A 19,720-nucleotide genomic window follows, 5' to 3' on the forward strand; every position below is an offset into this window, starting at 1 on the left:
CTCTCGCTTTGGAAGTACAGGGATTGGATGGCCCTGAGGATAGACCCCCTTACCCCATATTCCCGCAGCACCTCCCACAGTTTCTCCCGGGGGACCCGGTCATACGCCTTCTCCAGATCCACAAAACACATGTAGACCGGATGGGCATACTCCCAGGCCCCCTCCAGGATCCTTGCGAGAGTGAAGAGCTGGTCCGTAGTTCCACGTCCGGGGCGAAAACCGCATTGTTCCTCTTCAATCTGAGGTTCGACGATCGGCCGAACCCTCCTTTCCAGCACCTTGGAGTAGACTTTACCAGGGAGGCTGAGAAGTGTGATACCCCGGTAATTGGCACACACTCTCTGGTCCCCCTTTTTGAACAGGGGAACCACCACCCCGGTTTGCCACTCCTTTGGCACTGTACCCGACTCCCACGCGATGTTGAATAGGCGTGTCAACCATGACAGCCCCTCAACACCCAGAGCCTTTAGCATTTCTGGCTGGATCTCATCAATCCCTGGGGCTTTGCCACTGCGGAGATGTTTAACAACCTCAGTGACCTCCACCACGGAAATTGACGACGAAACACCATCAACCTCGAGCTCTGCCTCCGACATAGAGGGTGTGTTATTCGGATTCAGGAGTTCCTCAAAGTGTTCCTTCCAACGTCCGACGACCTCCTCAGTTGAGGTCAACAGAGTCCTATCCTTACTGTACACAGCTTGGATGGTTCCCCGTTTCCCCCTCCTGAGGTGCCGGATAGTCTTCCCGAAACACTTTGGTGCCGACCGAAAGTCCTTCTCCATGGCCTCTCCGAACTTCTCCCACACCCGCTGCTTAGCCTCCGACACGGCAGCAGCTGCAGCCCTTCGGGCCTGTCGGTACCCTGCAACCGAGTCAGGAGTCCTCCAGGATATCATATCCCGGAAGGCCTCCTTCTTCAATCGGACGGCTTCCCTGACCACCGGTGTCCACCACGGTGTCCGAGGGTTACCGCCCCTTGAGGAGCCTAAGACCCTGAGGCCACAGCTAGCCGCCGCAGCTTCAGCAATGGAGGCTTTGAACACCGTCCACTCCGGCTCAATGCCCCCAACCTCCACAGGAATGCCAGAAAAACTCCGCCGGAGGTGTGAGTTGAAGATACCTAGGACGGGGGCCTCCTCCAGACGTTCCCAGTTCACCCGCACTACTCGTTTGGGCTTACCAGGTCTATCCGGAAATTTCCCCCATTCCCTGATCCAACTCACAACCAGATGGTGGTCGGTTGACAGTTCCGCCCCCCTCTTTACCCGAGTGTCCAAAACATGCGGCCTCAGATCAGATGACACGATCACAAAATCGATCATTGATCTTCGGCCTAGGGTACTCTGGTACCAGGTACACTTATGAGCACCCTTATGTTCGAACATGGTGTTTGTTATGGATAATCCATGACTAGCACAGAAGTCCAATAACAAACGACTGCTCGGGTTTAGATCAGGGAGGCCGTTCCTCCCCACCACGCCTCTCCAGGTGTCTCCATCGTTGCCCACGTGGGCGTCGAAGTCACCCAGCAGAACTACGGAGTCCCCTACTGGAGCCCCATACAGGACTCCATTCAGGGTCTCCAAGAAGGCCGAGTACTCTGAGCTGCTGTTTGGTGCATACGCACAAACAACAGTCAGAGTTTTCCCCCCTACAACCCTTAGGCGCAGGGAGGCGACCCTCTCGTCTACCGGGGTAAACTCCAACACCGTGGCGCTCAGCCGGGGATTTATGAGTATCCCCACACCCGCCCGGCGCCTCACGCCCTTGGCAACTCCGGAGAAGAATAGAGTCCAACCCTTATCCATGAGTACGGTACCAGAGCTGAGACTGTGCGTGGAGGTAAGCCCCACCAGATCTAACTGATAGCGCTCCACCTCCCTCACAAGCTCCGGTTCCTTTCCCCACAGCGAGGTGACGTTCCACGTCCCCAGAGCCAGCTTCTGCCGCCCGGGTCTGGTCCGTCGAGACCCCTGACCTTCGCTGCCACCCATGTGGCTGCGCACCCGACCCCAACGGGTCTTCCCACAGGTGGTGGGCCCATGAGATGAAGAGAGGGGGGGTGCCACGTAGTTTGTTCGGGCTCTGCCCGACCGGGCTCCGTGGCAAACCCGGCCACCAGGCGCTCGCCATCGAGCCCTCCGTCTGGGCCTGGCTCCAGACGGGGGCCCCGGGCTTCCTCCGGGCCGGGTCACATCTCCTCTTATTCCGATATTCATTGAGGATTTTTGAACCATTCTTAGTCTAGCCCCTCACCTGAGACCACTCTGCCATGAGAGACCCTACCAGGAGCACAAGGCTCCAGACAACACAGCCCTCAGGTTCACAGGGACACGCAAACCTCTCCACCACGATAAGGTATACTTCTATAAGTATTATTATATATACTAATATATTATATTAGTAATATTACATGGTTAATCAATGTATTTTTTGGCAGTAATATATTGTGTACATAGCTATTATATATTGTACATAACATATGGCCATATCAACCAGTTCTGGCATATAATTCCTAATTCCTTCTTATTCGTTTTCTTTCAGGACTTCGTTGAGTCCACTGCCACCAGCCCCCCCCCCCCCCCACCTCTCCCTCATGCTCCTCCACCCCAGGCACCTCTTCCACCACCCCAGACACCCCTTCCAAGAGGAGAGTGCCAGGGAGCAAGCGAGGCATGAGGAGAGCGAGGCAAAGTTGGCGGAATGGTTGAGAAGATGTGATTCTCCACCATTCTCTCAAAAGCTGAGAGAGAGAGTGTGTGTGTGTGTGTGTGTATTTTTAGGTGTGCGTGTGTGTGTATTTTTAGATGCGTGTGTGTGTATTTTTAGATGTGTGGTTCAGTGTTTCTTATTTAAATAAAGTGTTTCTTCTAAAGTGTTCTTGTTCATAACCGATTATTATCTAAGGGTGCACTCACACTAGGCCATCTGGCCGTGGCCGTGGCCATTTTAGCACCTAACGGTGCTCAAATCTGCCAGTGTGAGTGTGGCCAGTCTGGCCAGGCCGGGCCAATTTGGCCACTTGGGAGAGGTGTGCTGCTACGGCACGGGCCGCTACGGTACAGATGCTAATGAGCCGACACGCGCACACGCACGGCTACGCAACCTGAGCTGGATGACGTATAGTCAATGCGACGACCACAGACATAATAAAGGCGACGAGCCTTCTTTCCCATTAAACGGTAAACATCGCGTCAAGCAGTTCAACTGTTGGTGTGTTCTCTGTGTTGTTGTCCATTGTTGTTAAAACTCTGACTGGCGGCAGACTTTATTATGGTCCATGCAGCGGACGCTTGGGGATGACGTGTTACGACGTGATGACGTATGTACAAGAGCGTTCCGTGGCCAGGCCACAGCTGCGACGGCCAACGGCCACGGCCAGATGGCCTAGTGTGAGTGCAGGCCAGAGAACAATGGGGCCATTTGAGCACGGTTAGGTGTGAAAACGGCCAACGGCCACGGCCAGATGGCCTAGTGTGAGTGCACCCTAATACCACCTTTAACATGTAGCTAAGTGACATTCAAAATAAAGGTATATTACGAGGGACAAATAGTATTAATTTTTATTTATTTTTTTAATACTTTATTTAAACATGCCAATTACAAAATATAAATACCATTTCAGGTTAAACATCTTTACAATGGGTCTTGCTCGTTGCCCGAGACAATGGCAGCCAGTCTGTCTCTTGTAACATTACCAGGGGTCTGGTTATCTGCTAGGGGGCACGGGGAGGCCATGATGACGTCACAGGGTAGGGTTGTCCCATTTGGTAGGGGATCGGTTAGGGGTAGCAATGAGGGGTAGCAATGAGGGTTAGGGTTGAGACAGTGAGCAAAGAAACGGGATTGGGCCTTAAAGTTTGTCTATTCATACAGGTCAGGTTGAAAGTGCATTGTAAAACATATCAGTTCGTTTTTTCAGTACATTAAAGTATGGCATATTTGTATTTGCTACCCAGAGACACTTTCACTAATATTATACTTTAGCTTATAGTGTGTTTGTTAAACAATATATAGCATGCATTATAAAACCTTTAGGAAAATTACCTGTACACCTTATTGTAATTATTTTTGATGTTTCTGAAAGATTGATCGAGAGCAGGACAGAAGAGTCCTCCCTGAGGAGTGGCCCCAGTGGATCCCCAGGTAAATTGTCAATCTTACATTGTATGTTGTACTCTTCTGCTAACTTTTCATCGATATTGTCCACAAGTTTATATTGTATATGTTTAATGCTGTAGAAAATGAATTTTAATCTTTTGTATCTGTGAAATACTTGGATAGTGGATCATTACACCTTGTGGAAAATACTTTAAACACCTATTAATGTTTTTAATATATATATTTAGATTCCCACAGAAGATTCAGACAGCGAGAGAGAGGAGCCTCCAACAACGAGTGGCGGCCCAAGGTACCTCCACGTATACTCACTCTTTCACACATACTGGACACTTTAATTCCACTTCAGTTTTGCCCAATCTGATACAGTGGCCTGATAATTCATAAACAGGTATGAGTCATACCACTCACCGTCCTCAACTGGAGTAGAGTTGGATGAATGACCTCAAATCTATAACGTTTTAAGCAGATTATAGTGTTCAGATAATCCATTAGATGTAACATGGGATAGTACACTCCAATGTATGAGTTTATCTTGATTGTTATTAATCTCTGCTGTAATTTAATAATTGAATATGCCTTTTTTTCCATTTTCAAACAGACATTTCCAAATCAAGAACCGATAGATCTTTAGGGACATTCATTGAAGTGTTCAGTTTTAATGAGATGTCACTGTTTGGATTCTCTGTCTGATATGTGTAAATGTGGCTCAAACTTGAATCTAATCTTGCAGAGTCCGCCTAATACCCATTGTGAATATGATGTTTGTTATTATGTGTTTGATAGATGTTTATGGATCGAATTGAAGAAAAATTGACACTGCTTATTTAAACAGGCTGTTAATGCTTGTCATACTTACATTTGTTGGAATTCAGCTAATTGTATTCAGGATGATATTTTATTTATTTTCATATTTCTATGCATTAGCTCAGTATTTTATACCTTTTGTTATTTAAAGATAAATCCATATTGTGATCAGACTTGATTAAAAAAACATTGCACTTCTAATTCTGTATCCTTGTTTTGTATTCCTGATGATACACTGAGAGAATTGACTTGGCTTGTCGCCATAAACTGAGGACATCTCTACTATAAAATAGAATACCTTGCTGTCAATGCATGTCTGTACAGCCATTGTTCTACTCAGTCGTACAATACAAATAAAAACACAAATAGCAATCGGTAAATCAACACAGTTTAAAAACAAGTATGAATACAGAATAAGTGTATATTATTTTTTAAGTTTGAGCTTCTTTGTTACTTTGCCTTTAGGTATAAGAACAATTTAAATATATTGAATACTTTTCTATTGCACCTTCATCTGAATTCCGAATAATGTTGAGATGTTTGCTGTATGTGTCTTAAATAGCTCTGCATCTCCTGGTGAGACACATGCTTGCCACCCAAAAATTATCACTGGCCCCATCCTGGCCACCCCAATGGAAATTTCCTGGCTCCGCCACTGGTGTGAAGGATGAGAAGAAGTTTCCGTGGTCCCTCCAAAACCACCCGTGGAGCAATCAGGAACAGGATTTGTGCCTAGGTTATATTGAGCCTACGAGTTAATTCCCTTTGATTTATTAGATTAATTATTTAATAAAGTAACATATTACTTACTTATCATTATTTAATTGTAAATAATTAAATTCTGTTTTTTTTATTTGTTATTGTTTAATGCCAAATTATACTAAGCGAAAATGGTCTTATTCATATTCATTTATACCGTATTTATAACTATTCAATTCTGGTTTATTTGATCAAATAAATGGTGGTTATCCTTTGGACAAAACCTATTAATAGTACGGTGTTGTATGTATCGTTATTGTTCGTTTTGCAAGAGATAAAAACCTCTCCGCCTTCAAAAACTACAACATCCATAACCGTGAATGTAGTTCCTCTGCTAAGATTGGTGAACTTGGTAACCAATCCCTGCTCAGAGACGCCTCTGCAGCATCCGGACTCTCGTTCATCATGGCGATTGTTGTGAGGAAAAGCGCCGCTAAGCTGCCGGTGATGTCGGTGCTCCTCATCCTGCTGCTGTGCGTGCTGCCAGGAGGAGGACAGAAGAAGAAGGAGGTACGGCCCCGCTCCTCTCCGTGTGTCTGTAAAGGGTAGAGGAGGTGTCTGTAGATAGAAAGAGGAGGTAGAGGAGGTGTGAGCGGTCTGCATGGTGGAGAGGACGCTTCCGGATGCAGATCAGCATCTTTTATGTCGTCGTCGTTGTTTCCTGCAGCAATACCATCGTGTTATTGTATTACAAAATATTATGTAAAGAGAGAGTGTAAGACAAGATGAGGGTCAATGGACGCTTCAGATGTGTTCTGTTTAATTGCTGCTGGCTGTGTTGTGTGTCGCCGCCTGTCATTATGTTACACCGGTGCACGCGGACATCAGAGTGATGGTCGCGCGCTCTGATTTCTAGTACGTTTCTCTGTTAGCTTATTCACTACACCATGCACTATACACTAAGCAGTAAGCACAATGCACTGCACTATGCATTATGCATAGTACACTATGCACCATACACTATGCACATACACTATGCACGTATAGTGCATAGTGTACTAAGCACTATACACTATGCACAATATACTATACACTCGTCACTATGAACCATACACTATGCACCATACACTATACACTGCAATATCAGGGATGCAAACTACCCACTCTTTTGATGCCACAATAGGTGGCTTGTGTGATTCATGCAAAGTCAAGGCTAATTCAGTAGCTCTTGTTCAGATGTTGTATGTTTCTTGAAACAACATACATAAATTTCATATTTTCCATGCTTAAATGCATTTTTCACGTGTCTACTCTTGTTAAACGACAAAAAGAACAAGTCGTTTGAAAAAAAACAACAGACACATGAGTGATTAGTATTTTTTTTCAGTGCAAAGGGCCCACATACATCATCATTCAATGATGGCACAGAAATGAAAAACAGTGGCCCAACATTAAGTGCAACACCTATCATCATAATCAGTGCAGTTGTAGTAGTTGTAGTGGCGACTTAAATTTGACTCTTTCATGACCTGACACATGGGTCTGCATTTGAATTATATGAACAGATACTCTATTTCCCATCTTGATTGAAAGGTAAGATTTTCTTGATCGAGTGTTCTTTACGTTTTTACACTGCTCATGGACATGGCTCTCCTTGGCGCTATTGTTTGCATAAGAAGCGTCCTCTATCGGGGCACAGTATAATTACAATGACTGACTGATTCAGTTGCGGTAAAAATATTTAAATAATCTGCGGACCTGGCTGAGTTAGAATGCGGGCCACCATTTGTCCATCCCTGCACTATACTATACTAGGGTTGTGAATAACTCATATTTTTCATGGTCGAATAATCAGTGGGTGGTATGAACGAATAACCGATTATTCGATGTGTGCCGACATTCACAAAGGCAGCCATGGAAAATCTTCAAGAAATCACTTAATATCTTAAATTAAAAAAAACATCTACCCGCTAAGTAGTTCCAGTCAAATTGTCTTTTGTGAAAAATGCATTAAACTGTAATCAGAAAACGAGGTTATATGTTATTAGGGATGGGCATTCGATTAAGTTGTCTTACTGTACGTCCACACCAGAAGCGAATTGAGCGACCAAATCGCTGGAAGTCATTCACTTTCTATGGGCAAGAGCGACCAAAGCGACCAAAGCGACCAACGCTACTAGCGGCCAAAGTTGAGCGACGAGAGCGTCAAAAAGAAGTTGAAAACTTTTTAACTTTATGCAAATGACTATGACTTGCTTCAGCGGCCAAACACTGACAGCCAATCGGAATTTAGACGCTCTTCGCTTGCGTGGATCCCAGGGAACACCGGCAGGCACATTGGTTCCTACCTACCTTTATTCACTCACTGAACAAAATGTCGGCTGAAGTATTAATCGCGGCTGTAACTGTGCACCCGGTGTTGTATGAACCAACCCTTTTTCAGTTCAGAGATCGAAACGCCATAGTGGTTTGGATACCAAGTGATGACAAGCGGGAGTATTTATACATCTAGAACGTTCGTATTTAAGCGGGAATCATTTTCATTTGCTCTCCATGCCACCAATCTATCCAACCAATCGCGTGTAGCATGCTTTAAACAAAACCAAAAAAGTTTTTGAAATCGTCACATAAACAAACTAATCGACAAGACGAGGGATAAATGACAAGGGATATATCTCTTGTCTTTTATCCCTCTATTCCCGACTATTCACGGAGCCTGAGGTGAATAATTGTTAATTAAATAGTCTAGATAGATAGATAGCCTAGTCAAGTCTTTATTAATACCAAACGACACAAATCGTCGGGAATCCATTTAGGTGGTTCGGCCCACACAGGACAGTAGCCTACAAGACCACACAGAACAAGTCTGACTGGACATGCACACACAATACATCACATTACAACTAGACACGCGTTGATAGATAGACAGACAGATAGGCCTAGATAGATAGATATGTTCCATTATTTGCCTTGCGGAGCCAACCAGTCCTGTGCACGTATGCAAATTAGCCATGTGCGCCAATGTCTATTTGTTTTGAGTGCGACGAATGAGTGCAGATCATGATTTGCAGATGCAGATCAGTGAAACATATTTTAACTAGCCTACTACAGCACGCATGGCTTTTTGTTCTCGGTTGTAATTATCCTACATTTTAGGATTTTTTTTTTATATTGGGGGGAATCACTGTCCTACTTGTTGTCGAAGCACTTTATCCAACAATCAAAACCGTCTCGGCAATATGGCCAAGGTGTATGGGAGAGTTCACTCTTTGATATGGCTGTCTGTAGGGCCTACCAAAAGCATACGGCTCCTTTAAATGCGTCTGCATAATTGAATTGTACGTCATGAGCGACTTGAGCGACCAAAGCGAACAGAAAAATTCGCAGCGAAACTTTGTGAGCGACCAAAGCGTCAAAGACGCTTTGGTCGCTCCTGGTGTGGACGTACAGTTAGTCGATCGTCGGGAGAATTAACGATCAATTAGTCGATTAATCGTTAATATTTTACCTTAAAATGTTGTTCCGACCAAGTATAACAGCACCGGGACTTTTAACTATACATGTATCACTCCGCTGTTTATTTTCTGCTAGCTAGTGTGTGTGTTGCTTTGCAACAGTTCAGTCCCAGTCGCGGATCCATTTATGTTTGCGGTGCCAAATAAATAATTAAATGAACAAACAAATGTTAACTAATTAATGGTGCTTGTAGAACTGTTGTATAAAAGCAATATCACACTCAAGGTTGTGCTGTTGTAGTGAATATCAGCACAGCTGTCATTATCTTCGGCACAATCACAGCCGTGCTGATACAACGCACTATCTCTCGTGTGATATTACCTAAGTATTTATATGCTATATTCAAAATGAAATGAAAAAACTAAAGCAGCGTGTTTTCCTAATTGGGATCTTTATTATCAGATGAACAACTCAGTTAAACCAGATCCGTTCAATAGTTATGCGCTACTCTGCTCTAAGCAACGGAGCATGCAGCTCGAAGCCGGTGCTCATAAACATTACTAACAATAAACACAACCCTAGTTACCTCCCAAAATAATAACAACAATCATACAAAAAAAACAATCATGTTACAACTTAACCAACCAGTCTACGGATTTTTGTTCAGAAAGATGAGCATGTTGACATGCTCTGGGGTCAGACGCGACCGCAGCCTGGTGACCGTCAGTCCAGCCGCCGAAAACACCCGCTCTGAGGGGACCGACGTTACCGTGATGCACAAATACCTCCGTGCTAACTTGGCAAGTCGGGGGAACAACTTTCCACAATCCAGGGGCTCAGAAAGTTCTGTATTTCTGCTTTGATGCTAACCTCGCCTTGAGTGGTAGGCCTATAGTGATGCTAACCTCGCCTTGAGTGGTAGGCCTATAGTGCTACCCAAGAAGTCATTTTTTAAATAATAATGGTCCCACACCAGACTTCGCCGCGGCCTCGTCCGCTTTATGATTACATGGCTGTGTTCCAATATCCATACTATCCATTCTTACTAGCCTAAGTTTGAGTACTTAGGGCGTTCCGATTCAGATCGGGCGAAAATAAGTGTACTGAAAACGGTCAAATCGCAAAGTGTGTGGCGATGTACACTTTTCGTACTCAACGGCAGCCACCTTAGCTACGTAGCGGAAGAGGGCTGAGCCAAAGTCGGCGCATTTTCCACATAGCCTGCATTAATAGTAATTTTGTAGTTCTTATAGCTTTTTATAGCTGCTAGGCGTAAAGAGTTCACCATTCAAAGCGGGATGTTATTGCGGGGGAGGAGCCGCAAATTTAAATATTGCCCCCGTGTGTTTAATTGCGCACTGCATTAGTTTAATCGATGAAAAAATTACGGAATCGACGAAATTCTAGAAGATCAATTAGTCGATCGTCGATTAATCATGCCCATCCCAGACCCTATAGTATCTGTGGTATAAAGGCTGGGACGAATTTCAAATGATAAATATGTACAATGCATAACGCTTGCTCTCTGGCTCATAGCTGAGCGGACTACAATACCTCCCGTTACTATTCGTAGCTAAGGTCCGTCCTATTTACTGGAGGAGTGAACCTTACGGAAAGGTAATGATTGTTCCAGGTATTAGAACTCAGGCGTTACCAGGGAAATAAAGTTATGGCTTGTGAAAAACGTATATTTGAATGGGAAAAGTGTTAACGGTCCAAATGTTAAAAATCGATTTTGACCCTCGGGAACGAATAATGGAATAATCAAATATTCTGACCCATCCCTATACTATACTATGCACTATAAACTATACACGATGCATTATGCACTTAACTATACACTATGCACTATACACAATACACTATGCACTATAATATTCACGCACTATACTGTATACTGTGCACTATACGAATAAACTATACTATACGCTATACAATATGCACTATACTATTCACAATGCACTATACACTCTGCACTATAATATTCACTATGCACTGTACTGTACAATATGCCCTATACACTATGCAACACACTATACTATACACTATGCGCCAGGTGTGAACGATTTGGAGAAATAATCAAATATGCTTTTTTTTTATTTATTAAGTTCCTTATGTTCTGTATCATTCACTAAACAAGCATTAAATCATTCTTTAGTATGACCAACACAACACTGGAAGCAGTCAACATATATAAACTGCTCTTTCCTTTAGGCCAGGCCGATGTGTATTGATATTATAACATCTTTATTTAACTATGGAATTGTAAAAGAAAAAAAATATCGTACTTATCTCCAGTCAGTAATGGGAACAAATCAAAAAATAATGTATAAAAAAATTAAAAATATATATATTATTTTTCCTTGCATTCTATTACCTCGCGATTTGAATTTGATTAATCGTTCAGCCCTACTATGAATTATACACTATACTATACACTACAGTATGCACTATTTGCAATAGACTATGCACTATACTATACACTATGCACTGTGCACTATAGAATACCCTATAATATACACTATACACTATGCACTATACTATACATTATGCACTATACACTATGCACTCCGCGTGTTTACAATGACTGAGGGTATATATACTAGGGTTGCCGTGGTGTGGACATTTTCACACCGAGTAATACGCTCGTGTCGACACCGGTATTAACTTTGAAACTATAGGTCAACCGCCATCTTCTCCGTCAACTCCCCTGTCACACTCGTTGACAGCGGCTGGCCGCCAATTCTCAGCGTCTTATAACGTTCTATATATAATAGTATAATATAATTTTATATATCATAATATCACGGCCAAATGCTCTGTGCGCCTCCGGATGGCCGTGGCGCGGGGAGCTCACTTAGGGATTGGGCTTCGCGGGGTTTGTTTACCGGCGTTGCTATGGTTACCGGTCTTGTAAGGAAGCACGTCAATTCTCGGCGTGACAATTCTCCCACACAGAGCAGAACTGTGGCCTATTCTACACATTTTAATTTTCTTGATTATAATTATATTATTCATTTTTACTGAATTTGTTTTTTATCACTGAAAAAAACAACAACTAGGTGTTGCCGGTGTGCAACACCGAGTAATCGGTGTTGGCCTCAACACCGGTAACAACGGTAATACCGTATACCGCGGCAACCCTTATGTATACCTGCCTGAGTTCCCACTCCAATTTACCCTCTTGGACCCTACACATTTTGACGGTTTCATTTTGATGTAAATGTGATAGATGGCTCTGTGGTTCCAGGTGCGGGACTTTGGTAAAGGTGTTGCAAAAGAGACAATGTAGCCATATCAACATGAGTAGTTCTAACTTGAAAGACAGTGAAATCTGCGAGCTGCTGATCATGTGAGAGAAGGTGATGCCGTCGCTTTAAACGAAGACGGGGAAAGATGGTGTGATCTACGAGAAAAACGGAGAGGAACTTTCCTTGTGAGGCTTTGGTCAGGATAAAAACAAATGTTCAGCAAAATTTTGAATATGTTGGAGTTTTTGCACTAAAATAGTTAATCGCGTTTGTAGCCTACACTCAGATGTCAATCTTACATGCAAGTCTCTTGAATCATAAAAAAATAAAATCAATCGTATTATGCAAATGATTCTAAAGAGGTCTACTCTCCATGCGTAGCCACACCTTCTCCATTGAACCAAGAAAGCCGTCTCCATGAAGATGGGGGATTTTACCCCCTCGGTTTTACACAGGCAAGAGAGTGAAATTGCCGGGCGCGCCAAGCTGTGACCGAACCGGCTTGTCAGTGTAAAAATGCCTATAGAAGAATAGACCCAACAGACGACCAACGTGGTCCGTGTTTTCAGGGCCAAGAAACTACAGCACAGCATCACAGATGAAACATGCAAGCACACATGACAGAAGAAAGACAGACACTCTAAATAGGAGGTAGACAGAGAGGCTGAGAACGAGGCTAGCAATCGTTGGAGACATGTGAAGGACACAGGATTCCAACGAGCATGGATTGCATAGTCTCTAATGGCAATTAACATGCAGGAAACCCAAATCCATTGTCCGTTGAATGGGCCTCTTTTCCTTTCTTCTCCTGGGCTCAGCTATCTCTGTATTTTAAAGATGAGACGGAGGATAGTTAATTGACAACACCTGCCATTAAACGCTTCCTCGTCTTCTTATCACATCCTCAAACACTCGCACCACCACACCTTTATCATTAAAGACCGTAAAGGTAACAAGGGGGCCGGGGGACATTGAATATTATGCAGCATGTGGAGTATTGGCTGGTTGTCTGCTGTTGGCTGCTTGAAAGTCAAATGGTTCTTTCATGACTATTCAAAATATGATTGGAAGAATACACCGATGGCATCCACTATCCTTCTCTCTGACCAATAATACTCTCACCACAATCACACATTCCAACGCTGAATCATTCTGAATCCTTCTAGTGGCTGATTTGAGGATGGTTTCGTCTTCAGACCTACTTGCTGTTTTTTCTAATTGAGAAGCAACATTCTACCTTGGGGTTGTAATATTACGCTAGGGCTGCCCAATTATTGCATATTAATTGGTATTGTGATGTTTGCATTTGCAATTAACTAGGGATGCACCAAAAGGAAAATTCTTGGCCAAAACCGAAAATGAGGAAATTATTATGCCAATTATTAGTACTACCATTGCATGTATGGCTATTACTGTGTACTAACTTCATTAAAATCAAGGAATTGCAATTTTTTGCAAATCGTTATACGTGGGTCTTTCTCAGAAATATTGAAAAACATCCACACCGCAGACATAATGGCGCTAATCCAGACAAGCGTGTGCTGGCCGCGCTTTTTGTTTGCGTCATCACAAATTTCTGTTTCGGCTGTGTTGTTTTTGGGCCATTTTCGGTGGCCGAAAATTCGGTGCATCCCTACAATTAATTAATAGTGAAAGGCTGCAATTAATGCATAATAGTATTTTATGTAAATATCTGATTTCATACACCTCAGGGGTTAAAACTAGGGGTGTGCACGGGTACACTTGTACACGTGTAACCGGTTAGTAAATCATAACCGTTTAGGAAAAATCTGTAAACGAAAACCGTAAAAAAAAAGGAAATCACCGCGCCATTCGTTTCAATAGGAATCGCGACGGTCTATACTTTCAACATAAAGTTTACATATTTATTATTCAAAATTGGTCCCAGCCTTTATACCACAGATACCCTAGGGTCTATAGCATATGACCGTGTTGTCTGATAGTTTAATTCATTTTTCACAATTTACCTGCTCTTGTTTTGAAGAGTAATAAGCACGCCATTCTTTTCAATGGGAATTGCGACGGTCTCTATACTTTCAACATAAAGTGTACATATCAGGGATGGGCGTGAGGAATCGAAATTACTCGAGTATTCCTCGTTACAAATGAACTCGGTTGGTGGACAGGCACACTCGAGTTTGCATATACACACAAACAAAGTTTTCTGAAGCAAATGTATACATTTTCTGTGCGGCGCCACTAACGCATGCCGTGGGCACAAAGCAAAATAAATGTATCAAATTTCTGTGTGGCGCGTGCCGTGCCGTGTGCAGGCACGCCAGAATTCAAAAAGTTAAGAGATGGCGGTTAAAGCAAAGCGCAGCGAAGAATTGAAATACTTTCAAGAAATAGGAGGCCATAAGGTGAAATGTAAAGTATGCCAAGCGAAATCGAGCTACCAGAGTACTACAAGTACTATGCGGCCACATATGCTCCTGAAACACAACGGTGAGTTCGGGAAAGCAGACCCGCAGCAACCAAGTGTGTCGGCTATTTTCACCGCCGCAAGACGCAGCTGTAATCCCGGCCGTGTGGAGAAGATCACAACGCTGAGTATTTCCATAGTCCATTTGCTGCCGTTTTATTTGCAGCTTTAAATTATTTGCAATGGTTAGGCTACTTGTTTCTTTTTCTTTTTTCTTTTTTTACCGTTACAGGCCTTGGTTCAACGTGATTTAAATTGTGAGACGCATATTTATTTTTGTAAGGAAAATGTGTTTTGAACGTTTGCAAAAAGAAATAATGAATACTCTGATAACTCTGACTGTTTTGATGGAGAATAAGCATTACATGTTTGGTTGGTAATATTGCCGTTCATCATTAGGCCTATTCCTGCTGCAGATGCGTTTCATTCTAAAAATAGATTTGATTAAACGAGTACCCGATTTATCCTCGAGGAATTCCTTCGATCACTCGAGTTTGGAATTTACTACTCATGCCCATCCCTTATATATATATATATATATATATAAAGTGTGGTGATCCACAAGTAAGACTGAGAGACATTCCAAGGAACTGTACCTTATAAGGGAAAGGTGTTATGGGATAGCAGTTCCGGTTTAACGTGCTGGGTGTCCGTTTGACCTCACTCGCGTCTCAGGTGATGTTATATATATTGAAGTGGAAGGTAAAGCTGACTCGACGCATCTGTCTCTTGTCTCCTCATTTATTGTGCTCCACATAAGCATCCATAAAGTAGCATGCCATGGGACCTTTAAATGTCGGCTTCTGTATTTCTGGTATCTCAACAATCCGAAAACAATCACTACCACATCAAGTCCATTTACTAGCCACATGCCAGCACATTCTGACCCTTCTATCTCCTATTTAATGGCTGATTTAAAATCCATACAGCCATAGAGATGATTCAGCAGCTCAAAGATTAACTTCACTTGCTCTCTATTATCACTTACGCAGCATGGCTATCAGGACAACCTCTCAGTGCAAAACCCTGTCTGTATTTTAGCGTTCACCAATATTCAGCCTTTTCCTCAATATTGGAATTGATCTGGGCTTCCATAAGGGCTCTGCGGTAAAGGCCTCATACATCTTACATGTAGTGTGTCATGCCTACTTAGTCCATTGCCAATAGGGGTGTGCGGGTACACAAAAGTCACGGTTCGGACATTCCTCGGTTTTGAAGTCAAGGTACTGTACAGGACGGTACAGTTCATGGTTAAGTGGATCTTTTTTAAAAACTGCTTGTTTGTCAACAACGGAGAATGGCCGTAGGTCAGCAGCAATGAAAACACCAATAAACTTGGTTATGGTATTTGCATATCCGAATACCTAGACAGAATGCGTGTACATGTTAAAGTGCTGTATGTTGAAACAGAGAGCCCTCTCCGTAGCATTCTCTGTAGCTTACGTGCGCATCCAATATTATTGAACTATCCATCGACGCAACGGAGAAAGCAAAGGCTGTGATTGGTCCTTTAACTAAATAATTTCCGGAATCACTTCCCCGCTTTAACTTTGCACCTTATTTACTTTGTACATTGTTTACTTTGAACATTAAGGAGCAATAAAACACCAAATAAGATTTGAAAAGTTTTGGACGTTTATTTACAACACAACTGCCGCCGCGGCTTCTCCCCCGCAATAAACTTCCCGCTTTGAACGGTGAACTCTTTACGTCTAGCAGCTATAAAAAGCTGTAAAATGTATAAAAACTACAAAATGACTCTATTAATGCGGGCTATGTGGAATTAGTCAACGTTTATTGTACTCAACATATAAGATTGATTGGCTGGCTAAATGCACTGTGTATCCGACATCCCGACCGAGAACTGCAAATGCTCGAGGGGTCTCCGTAGTTACGGAGTCGGATTACGGAGTCGGAGTAGTATTCTTTCTTTAACGGTCCAGGGGGAACTCCAACTTCAACTTTTAAATTCCACGTCGCAAAACAAGCCTCTACATTCGCCATATTAACGCTATGTTCGCCACATTTACAAGCCTCCACCTCTGTAACCACCCAGATGTGTCTGTACCGTGACGGTTCGGTAAAAAAACGTGTATCGTTACACCCCTAATGGCCAATACCACAAGGCTTTATAAAGCCTCTGGGAGACCCTTCAAGGCTGCGACTGTTTATGCACAAAAAATTATTTAGATTCCACATAGTTTACTAATCAGGATTGGATTCAGAAACACATCTGTTTACATGAAGGGCACCACGTGCCCACATTGTCCCGGTCTGTTAACATGTAGCAGCTGTGGATTCATATCCCCGCTCCTTGTGCTCTTAAACAGGTTTCAGCTTTGAACTGTGTACAATTGTACAATTTGCATGGTTTGTGACATCCTCACAAAGTAATGTCAACAAATGTTTAATATTAAGACTGCTCATCATAGACTGAATTTGTCTGTAAAATGTTTGCTTGTAATACTAATTTATTACTATGTGTGCCAATTATGGAACCAATTGCCCTCCTGACTATCCCCGGGAAGAGCGTTTCCTGTGTTCATGCTCAAGACTTCCTTGTTAATTAAGGGAGTTTTTTCTTGCCTTTAGGGTTAGGGGAGTGTCATAAGGATATGACTTGTACAGCCCATTGAGACTGTTACTTTGATTTAAGGATTACATTTGGGGTCACAATTGGCCCTTGGGAGATTCTTCCATCATGATGTATCCCAAGCCAGTGAATGTGGATGGATGGCTCTTGGTTGTAATGCCTGAGCAGGCATATTGGTTAGCAAGCAGCACCTGAAAGAGAGAGAGAGAGAGATACAAAGACACACACACAAGCACACACAGTCACATAGAGAGGCCATGACTGAGACATAAGGTGGTTATAATGTGAGGAATGGGCTCTCCCTGTCGGCGGCCCGGGGCCATGGCTGAGCTATGAGGATGGAGTTCTTATTTAGCTTGGAATGGACAAAATGGTGAAGCAGCATTTTGTATTCAAGTCTGTTAGTCTGTCTGCTTGCCTGCCTGCCTGCCTGTCTGGCTGTCTGCCTTCCTGTTTGTCTATCTGGCTGTCTGTCTGGTTGTCTGGCTGTTGGTCTGGCAGGCTGTAGTGTCTGTAATACATTGATACTGTAAAATAACATATGGCTACCATGACCATCATGTTTGTTGAGAGAAAATAAGTTGAAAGCGAAGTTCATGGTTGCTAAAACCCCAGGGTCACTAAGGAGTGTAGTATGTATGGCCCCTTCAGCCCACACAATTGTGATGAGATGCCAGTGTGAACCGGACTGATTGGAAGAGTCTATTATCAGTCCGGTTAACAACACCTGTTTGTCATGTTTGTGGGCTGAATCCCAGCCTGTCTGTCCTTCCGTTGGTCAGTCGGTCTGTCCTTCTCTTTCCTTCTCTCCATTCTGCCCCAAGCTATTTATCTGTTTTAATGATCTGTGATTAAGCTGTTTACCCTTTTTATTGTTTTATTTCCTGGAGCTGCAGGGAGGAATGTTTGGTTGATGGATAGAAGAGGAGGAGACACTGCTGACGGGGCGAGTTGTGGATAACAGAAGGGAAGATAATGCTATAGAGGGGGGGAAAGAATGAAACCAAAAAGTAATTTAAGGCACCTCCACCACCACCCCCAGCTCCACCGGCCTCACCACCACTCTCCTCCTGTCTGTCCGCAGCGAGCGGGACGAATTATCAGGGACATGGAGGAGGAATATTTATACCTCTCTACCTGCTCCATGTCAGCTGGTCTGGAGTTTCCCTCCAGGCCGTGAGTCTGGCTGACTGCAGCACCTCGGAGACCCGCTGGAAGCCCTCCTCCCACCTCTGGGATCAGGGGCCAGAACAGAAAGAAGCACTCATAAAGACAAGTAGGATAAGAAAGGGGATCAAATGATGGAGAAAGACACGGAGGATGAGACTGAAAGAGAGGGAGGAGAGACAATGAGCAAAGAATAGAGAAGGAGAGTGAGAATGAGATTACTTTAGAGAGAGTAGGAAGAACTCAGAAATGGCCAAGTAGTGTCATAAATGGAAAGGGTTGCAACTACTGTCCGGGGAGCGTCCAAGCAGTGGATCAAAGTAAGCCTGGCTTGCTTTTCCGCATGCCTGCGTTTGCAACAATGACAGTAGCACCATAAACAAGCAGACCGCAGGGCTTAGCCAAGCCCCCCTCGCTGGCTGTTCCACCCAGGCCTGGTGTGGTTAACACAGTGTAGGCACTGTGTGTGAGGCCTGCCCCTGCGCCCGGTTTAGTCATTGAGTCTATGAGCAGAAAACCTTTTCTCTTAGAATTTAATTTATTTTAAAGGAGTATTCCTGCAGTTTCATAAAAACAGTTAATCGTACAATTACAAATAGCTAATTTTGGATTAATATGTGTTTGTGATACTCATATTAATTAATTAATTAGCATAGCCATTGTGGCCCCTGCGGTGCTTTAGTGGGGCTCTCCTTGATGAGAGCCCGTTGTGGCCCCTGCGGTGCTTTAGTGGGGCTCCCCTTGGCCCCCCTGCGTTGCTTGGTGTGGGGACTGCTTTATTGGGGCTCCCCTGGGGTGCTTGGTCATCAGTCCCAGGCTTATGTCGAAACGTTACATCACTGCCCTAAGGTGAAACCTTTTGCAGGGAAAAATGAACGACAGCAATATATAGTTTCACTTGAATGGTTATGGATTGTAATTATGCATGCAAAGTCCCTTGGTGCTTGGCTGGGAAACTTACTTTCAGGCACGGCCACAAATGCTTGTTTTGGAGAAACTGCTGGTCTGAAAGCTGCTGGTTGCTAAGCGACAACTGGAGAAACTACTTTGAGCATTCCGCCTTTTCAACCTCTTACCCTAGTAGCTCTGTGCCAATTACATGTTTTCGTCAGAGTAAAACAAATGCAGAAATATGTACATGAGCCGTCGCATTGAGCATGCAACGAAGAAGTACATTTG

General features: G+C 43.5%; 1 protein-coding gene and 1 long non-coding RNA gene across 2 annotated transcripts in view; both read left to right on the top strand.

Moving 5' to 3' along the window:
* Nucleotides 1–3,840: 3,840 nt before the first annotated feature.
* Nucleotides 3,841–4,989, top strand: LOC115540451 (uncharacterized). Its single transcript, XR_003976198.1, has 3 exons — nucleotides 3,841–4,149; nucleotides 4,353–4,414; nucleotides 4,724–4,989. It is a non-coding gene; the product is annotated as an uncharacterized LOC115540451 (long non-coding RNA).
* Nucleotides 4,990–6,068: 1,079 nt separating this feature from the next.
* Nucleotides 6,069–19,720, top strand: part of tusc3 (tumor suppressor candidate 3) — a 149,711-nt gene continuing 136,059 nt past the window's right edge. The window contains exon 1 of the mRNA XM_030351261.1: nucleotides 6,069–6,198. Coding sequence (XP_030207121.1) covers nucleotides 6,094–6,198 — 105 coding nt within the window. The 5' untranslated portion in view covers nucleotides 6,069–6,093. The remainder of the gene's footprint in view (nucleotides 6,199–19,720) is intronic.

The sequence above is a fragment of the Gadus morhua genome, chromosome 3, assembly GCF_902167405.1.
Source record: "Gadus morhua chromosome 3, gadMor3.0, whole genome shotgun sequence".
Lineage (NCBI taxonomy): Eukaryota > Metazoa > Chordata > Actinopteri > Gadiformes > Gadidae > Gadus > Gadus morhua.